General features: G+C 47.9%; 1 protein-coding gene across 1 annotated transcript; it reads left to right on the top strand.

The window, feature by feature from the left end:
* The first annotated feature begins 334 nt into the window (after positions 1 to 334).
* On the top strand, positions 335 to 1526 carry LOC119366298. The gene has a single exon (XM_037632004.1). The coding sequence runs from the start codon at positions 361 to 363 to the stop codon at positions 1300 to 1302; it is 942 nt and encodes a 313-aa protein (XP_037487901.1). The 5' UTR covers positions 335 to 360; the 3' UTR covers positions 1303 to 1526.
* The last annotated feature ends 6990 nt before the right edge of the window (positions 1527 to 8516 follow it).

Raw genomic sequence — 8516 nt, 5'->3', positions numbered from 1 at the left:
AAGGTTGAAGATGTATATCTTAATCATTACGGTGTTATTAAAGGATGAAATGTTTAATTAGGAACACTAAGACAAATTTTTAGATATTCAACATAATTCTAGAGTTGTTGGACTAATCAAATCCCAGATTACAACACCCTTAATTACTTTGATGACACTTCATCTTACAATAGTATATGGTGGACTGATTTTTCCAAGTTTTCCATTGGGTACAACAACGTGCCCTAGGTTTCTAATTTCTCCACTAACTGCTGAGCACACGTCAGCGGTTTCCCCTCAACTATATAAACCTCCACCGCATTATCTAGTCGATTCACAATCCTTTCTTCCCACACCTTGAAGAAGCTTCAACAACTGGCCATGGCTGCCAAAACCCCAAGCTCATGCTTTACTTTCCTAAAGGAAGCCCTGACCCTCCCCACGCGAAACCCTAAGCTCTTCACGCCCGTGTTCCTCGTGTTGGCCGTCGCCACCTTCCTTGTCCGCTCAGTCCATGTCGTGTTCATCCAGCCTCTCGCAGACGACATGGCCAGGTCCATCTATCTCATCGAGATGAGGAACACCGGCATCTCCTGTGCGGAGTGCGCCAAGCTCGAAGAGGGCGCCATAAAGATCATGCTCATCTCCATCGCCCAAGTGATCCTCATGCTGGCGCTTGGCTTCGTCAAGAAGGTCCTCGCCTTCTTCGCGGCCTCCACAACCTACTCCAGCGACCGCCACTCGCTCGCCGAGCTCGTCCGCAAGGTGATCTGCAAGGGGAACACCCTGAAGGGCCCTGCTATCACCTTCGCCGTGGTCACCGCGCTCGACCTGGCGTGGACGGCCGTGCTGGTCGCCATGCGTACAACCACCGTGATGATGCTTGGCCGCCGCTGGGGTGTTCTCTCTGTTCAGGGCCTCGTCTTCCTCCTCACGCTCCTCGCCGAGCTATGCTTCGCCGTCCTCGCGCTGGTGAGCGTCGCCGCGTCGGTGGTCGACGGGGAGCGCCGCGGCGTGCGCGCGCTCAGGCAGGCGTGGCGGCTCATGACGCGGGTGAGGAGGAAGGAGGGCCTCCTGTTGGTAGTCCTGGCGTACCTCCTGCCCACCGTCGTGGCTCCGGTGTACCGGGCTGCTCTTGTGTACTCGAGGAGGAGCATGGCGGCGGGGCTGTGCGTGCTCGCTGGGTATGCTTTTGTGTTCGCTGCGCTGCAGCTGGTCTATCTGGCGGCAGCCACGGTGTTCTACTACGAAGCCATGGAGAGCAAGGAGGCGGTGCCTTGTGACGCCTATGCCAAGATTCCTTCCGGTGAAGGAGATGTCTGATGATTCGTCAAGTGGTCGCTCGCTACACTGATGAGTTATATGGGAGGCTTTATCCTGCAATAATGTAATAATATCTCTGTAAGATTATACGTAGCCAGAGGGTGGTATATTCTCTTGGCTTTGGCTTGTGGATAAAACCGTATTCCAATGTTTTCTTTACTAGATGATGATGCGCCACAAGATAAAACCGTATTCCAATGTAATAAAGACTCTTTTTCATAGAATAGCAAAGATTATATCCAATAGCTAGGGAATTTATTTACCTTGTATTGGTTTCCCCATGCCTACAAGATTATATCCAATAGCTAGGGCAATGCACATCGCAGAGACAAACAATGTAAATAAATCATACATAGTCCATGACTAAGGAAGTGATCATTATAAAAAGAAGGGTTGAAGATAGTGATCCTTATATTGTACCCAATGGAAGACTTGGAAAAATCAGTCCACCATATACTATTGTAACATGAAGGAGAGTCATGAAAGTAAGGGTGTTGTAACGTGGGATTTGATTGACATGTCAATGCGTCAAATAGAGTTACAAAATATTTATACCAATATAAAAAACATGACTTTAAATTTCTTGGCCCTCCTATCTAATCTAACTCTGCTCGACCAGAGTTACATATTAATTTGGATATTTCACAAATTTGTGAATAATTTCGGATTCATGAATGTTTTTGCAAATTTACGAGCAATTTTTGGAATCACAATCAATTCTTCAATTTGTGAACGTTTTTTGAATTGTGCAAATATTTTAGAAACATATTTTTCAGATTTTTTTTTGTAATTTATCGTTTTGCTGTAGATCCATTTGTCGTCATACATTTGTAATTTTAGAAACGACAAATGTATGACGACTCGAACTCAGGTATATCTTTGAAAGATGGTTCAGCTAACCACTTCAGCCCGCAGATCGCTGTGACTAAAACGAACACGAACACTTAAAGAACTATTGAAGCCGCGTTATTTATTACGCAATAAACCTTGCATTTTTTATGTTTTATATGAAAAAACGTTTATCAAATTTTGAAAAAAGTTCACGAATTGGAAAAGTTCATCGTTTCTTGAAAAAGATCATCCAATTTGATAAGGAAAGTTCATCTATTAGAAAAACAATTCACCAATTTTGAAAAAAGTTCACAAAATGTGAAAAAGTTCATCGATTTTAGAAAAAAACCCTAATAGAATTTGAAAAGAAGTACGTTGATTTTCGAAAAAAGTTCACCGAATTTGAAAAAGTTCATTGGTTTTCAAAAAAGTTCACCGAAGCTATAAATAAGTTCACCAACTTTTTAAAAGATCACAAAATTTGAAAAAAGAAGTTCATCGAATATCAAAAAAGTTCAGCGAAATTGAAAGAGTTCATCGGTTTGAAAAAAAGTTCACCGAAGCTATAAATAAGTTCACCAATTTTTTTAAAAGATCATAGAATTTGAAAAACGTTCATCGATTTGGAAAAAAGTTCACAAATTAGAAAATATGTTCATCGAATTTCAGGAAAAGTTCATTGAGTTTTAAAAAAAAGTAGTTCAAATTTAAAGAAAGTTCATCAAATTTGAAAAAAAAAATCATCAAACTGGAAAAAGTTCATCGAATTTGAAAAAAAATCATCAATTGTTAAAAATAGTTCACTAAAAAAAGTTCATTGATCTGGAAAACAAAATTTCTTCAAAGTCTAAAAAAGCATCATCGATTTGGAAAAAGTTTACGCATGTAAGAAAATAAAACGCATGAAAATCAATGAGGGAGGAAACCTGGAATTAGTAAAAATAGAAAAACAGAAAACGAAAATGGAAAAAAGGACAAAGAAAAAAGAGAAAACAGAGAAAGAAAGAATAAAGAACGAAAGAGTTACTTGTTAACTGATCCTGCTCAGTAGCTCAGTGGTTGTACGAACGATGTTTGACGTGGGAGGTCATCGGTTCGATTCCTAGCCCCCCCCACCCCTTCCAACTTCTTTAGCTGGTAGCATGGGGAGCGTCCCAACATGCCATGTACTGCCTCTGAAGGCTGCCATGATTTTTGCTTCGTGGTGAACAACAAGTGTGCTTTTCGCATGCATGTGATTTCTGAAAAGGGAAAAGCTCATGTGTGCTTCCGCTAAAAAGTAAAAAAGCACATTTGTGTTGTCCCGATTTTGGTTTTTTCCTACCTCTGTTATTATTGGATCGTTCTTTGTTCCATTCTTTTTTGGTTTCCTGTATTGTTTTTTCCCTTTTCCCGGTTTTTATATTTTTTCTGATTTTTTTCACTTTCCAATCTTTTACAGCTCTTTTCATGGGATCTAATTTTGAGGATATGAACACAAGAAACTCAATGGTGAAAATAGTTCTTGATTTGGACGCACAATTCAAGGAATAAAATGTTTTGAAACAATTTACCAAAAAAGGGTTTCCCCCCGCTTTGTATTACAAAGCAACCAACACCGATACGGAGGAGTGCTCGGGCGAGAAGCACAACAAGCCCAAATGAAAGAAAAAGAACAAAGAAGAAGAAAGAAATGCCAACGACGGCAGCTCGACAAAGCGCGAATGACCCGCCACCCCTTCCAACTTCTTTAGCTGGTAGCATGGGGAGCCTTCCAACATGCCATGTACTGCCTCTGAAGGCTGCCACGTATTGCGTGCTCAGCGCTTCGGCCGCAGCACATTTTTTAAAAAAGTGCACACATTTTCGGGTGTTTTTCGATCTTTTGGATTTTGCTTAGCTTTTGTTAGGTTTCATCGATTTTTTTCTGGAATTCTTGCGTGAAGCACATAATGTGATCATCACAAGTGTGCTTCGTGGTGAACAACAAGTGTGCTTTTCGCATGCATGTGATTTCTGAAAAGGGAAAAGCTCATGTGTGCTTCCGCTAAAAAGTAAAAAAGCACATTTGTGTTGTCCCGATTTTGGTTTTTTCCTACCTCTGTTATTATTGGATCGTTCTTTGTTCCATTCTTTTTTGGTTTCCTGTATTGTTTTTTCCCTTTTCCCGGTTTTTATATTTTTTCTGATTTTTTTTCACTTTCCAATCTTTTACAGCTCTTTTCATGGGATCTAATTTTGAGGATATGAACACAAGAAACTCAATGGTGAAAATAGTTCTTGATTTGGACGCACAATTCAAGGAATAAAATGTTTTGAAACAATTTACCGAAAAAGGGTTTCCCCCCGCTTTGTATTACAAAGCAACCAACACCGATACAGAGGAGTGCTCGGGCGAGAAGCACAACAAGCCCAAATGAAAGAAAAAGAACAAAGAAGAAGAAAGAAATGCCAACGACGACAGCTCGACAAAGCGCGAATGACCCGCCACCCCTTCCAACTTCTTTAGCTGGTAGCATGGGGAGCGTCCCAACATGCCATGTACTGCCTCTGAAGGCTGCCACGTATTGCGTGCTCAGCGCTTCGGCCGCAGCACATTTTTTAAAAAAGTGCACACATTTTCGGGTGTTTTTCGATCTTTTGGATTTTGCTTAGCTTTTGTTAGGTTTCATCGATTTTTTTCTGGAATTCTTGCGTGAAGCACATAATGTGATCATCACAAGTGTGCTTCGTGGTGAACAACAAGTGTGCTTTTCGCATGCATGTGATTTCTGAAAAGGGAAAAGCTCATGTGTGCTTCCGCTAAAAAGTAAAAAAGCACATTTGTGTTGTCCCGATTTTGGTTTTTTCCTACCTCTGTTATTATTGGATCGTTCTTTGTTCCATTCTTTTTTGGTTTCCTGTATTGTTTTTTCCCTTTTCCCGGTTTTTATATTTTTTCTGATTTTTTTTCACTTTCCAATCTTTTACAGCTCTTTTCATGGGATCTAATTTTGAGGATATGAACACAAGAAACTCAATGGTGAAAATAGTTCTTGATTTGGACGCACAATTCAAGGAATAAAATGTTTTGAAACAATTTACCGAAAAAGGGTTTCCCCCGCTTTGTATTACAAAGCAACCAACACCGATACAGAGGAGTGCTCGGGCGAGAAGCACAACAAGCCCAAATGAAAGAAAAAGAACAAAGAAGAAGAAAGAAATGCCAACGACGGCAGCTCGACAAAGCGCGAATGACCCGCCACCGCTGCGCCCTCCGAAATAGACCCACCACAGACCCAGGCCCCGACCCGCAGCGTACCAAGCAGCACCTCCAGCAAGGGATGCGACGTCGACGACGCTGCTGCCCGGACGTGTCCTAGGGTTTCCCTCGGCACGCGAAAGGAAGTGGGGGATGGATACATCCGACACCCTCCAAGAAGGGATGGTGGCAACCGCAGGTGTCACCGCATCGGAGCCGGAAGAGAGCCGGCAAGGGATTTCTCCCGCACTCCAAGCCCCACCGCCCAACCAGGCCGAAGCCAACCAGCCACCTTGCCGTCCACCAGCATGCGCCACCGCGGTCTTGACGCCACCCACGCCGCCTCACCAAGATCACCACCACGAGGCCAAGAGGATGGAGAGAGACGCACGAGGCGACAGGAGCAGCAGCACTAGAGCCACGCGGGAGGGAACTACCTCCACCGCAGTCGTGCGGGAGGCCCGAGTCTCCGGCACCGTCGCGGTCGCCGTCCGGACGCAGCAGCAGGGCATACCAGGCCACCCCTGGCCCGGCCAGGCCCGAATTGGGCCCGTAAAGCCCCGCCGGCCACGCTGCAGCAGGGCGGCACCAGCGCCGCCAGCATCCACCCGCCCATCGCCGCTCCCCTGCCTCCCAGAAGCCACACCGACAACCCTCCCCGCCGCCGGCCCGCCCAGACCCAGATGGGGCCCGAAGGGCCCAGATCTGGGCCGAGCGGGCGCCGCCAGATCGCATCGCCGCGCCGCCGCCCAGAAGATCCCCCGCCACCACGCCGGAGAGCACCGCCGCCGCCTGGGAGCACCCCGCAGCGCCGCCCCGCCCCGCGTCGGAGAGACCCGCGAGGGGAAAGGCGAAACAATTTATATACAAAAAAATACAACTTCCAGGTTATAATAAGTGTACATGTAGTACGCCACTTGTCACCACCATAGAAGGCTACCCTTAAACTAAAGTTGCGATTTCACCCAACTACGTTATTTCCACAGTCATGGCAGCCAATGGCCGCAGCACGGTCTTATCGTCTAGCAGCCCCGCTCACACAACCTATAGCCCCAACGCCACACTTGGCATTCGTGCCGCCGCAACACCGACCTCCACGGCTACTTCAGTGCCCCAGCTCAGGCTGGAGGTGGAGAGCGGGCTTTTGGCCCGGCTCGCGGCCCGCTAATGACCGGACCGAACGGTCCTGGCCCGGTAAAATAATCACTCGGTCCGAGCTCAAGAATCAGGCCTGACAAAGCTTCGGTCCGGTCCTGTTTTTAACCGAGCCGACCGAGCGGACCGAGGATCCCAGCGGCGACTCTCGCGTGGGAATTCACCTGCGCGACATGGAGGAGCAGTGTAGGGAGGGCTGCAGCTGCCTGCGACGTCGACCGTCGCCGTCTTGACCTGCCTGTAGTAGACTCCGTCCTGCTCGTCTGACTGCTGTCGACCATGTCGGTTTACAACGGCTGTCGAAGTTTTAAAAAAATACAGTTTCGTCAGTTGTAGCCATAAGCTGTTATATTCAGTTTCGGCAGACAATGCATCTTTCTTCAGTTTCGTCAGAAAATACAGTTCTTGGAAGAGCACTGCCATGGCAGCCGTTTCAGCACAAGACGCACGTAGTTAAGGCAGGCCTACATCTGGGAGAAACACTCGATCGGCCGTGATTTTCGCATCCACCAAATCAGGCAAGTACTTTTTGGACTTTCTATAATCACGGGCCATCACCCCAAGATGCAGTTTCCTTTTATTCGGTCGAGCAGAAAACAAAATATACGAGAGAAAGACGGCTTGATCTGAAAATCTTGGTGCCATTTGAGGAATAACTACACGTCAGATTTGCTCCTCTTATCTCGGCAAGACCCGCACCCAGAAAATCATGGCCTGATAGATGTGCTACATTACTTGCATGCAATAGGAAAAACTGCTAATGAACAAATATGTGCAGGTTCGTGGATAATAGCCACGCCGCCCAGCGCACACGTCGCCCACCTTGCCGCCGGCGCTCCCGCATGTCACCCACACTGCCACAGCACCGCGCACGTCGCACACTTCGCCGTCGCACCCGTGCAAGTCGCCGCCGGTGATCGTTGGCCGGTCCGCTCGGTCCGGCCCGGGCTTCGCCGTCGTCGGTCCGGTCCCTGAAATCAGGACCGCCGTGCTGCTTGGTCCGGTCCGGTCCGGACCGCCGGCGGCCGGTCCAAACGACGGCTCGGACCGGGACCGGACCGGCCCGGACCGTGTCCACCCTGAGCCGCAGCCTTGTCGATGCGTTGCACACTGTGTCCAGTCGTCCTTGAGCAACCTGCCTTGCTTCCAAGTGTCATTCCACCCCAACGCCTTGTTGCACGCTGCATCCTTGCGTGCCATCGTGTTGGGTCTCTAACGGCGCCATGCCATGCACAACAGTCGACTCAGCACTTCGCACTAGTGCTAGAATCGCCACGGCTGATGTGCCCAGCAACTCATGACTAGCACGCACTCGGCACCCCTATCGTTCCCGCTGGCTAGAGCAGTGAGCGGCATTGGCGGCTATCGTGCGTAATGGCACCAAGGGCTTCCACCGACGGGGTTGCGGCCGCCTTTGTTTGAGAGGACGAGTTCACGCCGTAAATCATTGCACTTCAGCCTGCTGCCGCTAGCGGCGTTACCGCACCGAGCTGATCTTGACGCCTCCCCGCAGACGTTCTGTGCCATCGTAGCGAGGTCACACATGCGTTGCCGCCATCAGTGGTGCCCTAAATGATGGCCGGGCGATGGTGCTTCTTTTCTTCTCGTGTATAGGCTCGGATGGAATATAGATTCGCATGAGTAAAGAGACGTGCAAGAGAAAATTAACAATCAAACTAATGGTTAAACGATCATGAGAAGATCACTTCGAACATGAAAACTCCAGATAAATGGTGCTCTAAAGTTGGTCGGCCCTATGAAGAGATAGGAAAAAAACTCGCGTCTCGTCCTCTATCAGGTAAATAGCCCGGCTGCGTGGCCGCTGTCACCCGCCAGCAAGCCCCACCCCCTCCCCTTGATGGCCGTTATCGAAGCAGCTCTCTTGGAGCTCGAATGAAGGGGAGGTCAGCCGAGACACTGTCGGCTCTCTAGATCCTAACCGGCGCGTTCGGGATGGAGATGGCCCATGCCGGAGCTCGCACTGCTGACATGTGCCAGTGCGCCCATA

The sequence above is a fragment of the Triticum dicoccoides genome, chromosome 2B (genome assembly GCF_002162155.2).
Source record: "Triticum dicoccoides isolate Atlit2015 ecotype Zavitan chromosome 2B, WEW_v2.0, whole genome shotgun sequence".
In the NCBI taxonomy this organism is placed as follows: Eukaryota; Viridiplantae; Streptophyta; class Magnoliopsida; order Poales; family Poaceae; genus Triticum; species Triticum dicoccoides.
The sequence above is the reverse complement of the archived record's forward strand: the minus strand, read 5'-3'. Positions and strand labels throughout refer to the sequence as shown.

Coding starts and splice junctions, on each gene's coding strand:
- LOC119366298 (XM_037632004.1), top strand. CDS start 361: ATGGCTGCCAAAACCCCAAGCTCATGCTTTACTTTCCTAAAGGAAGCC.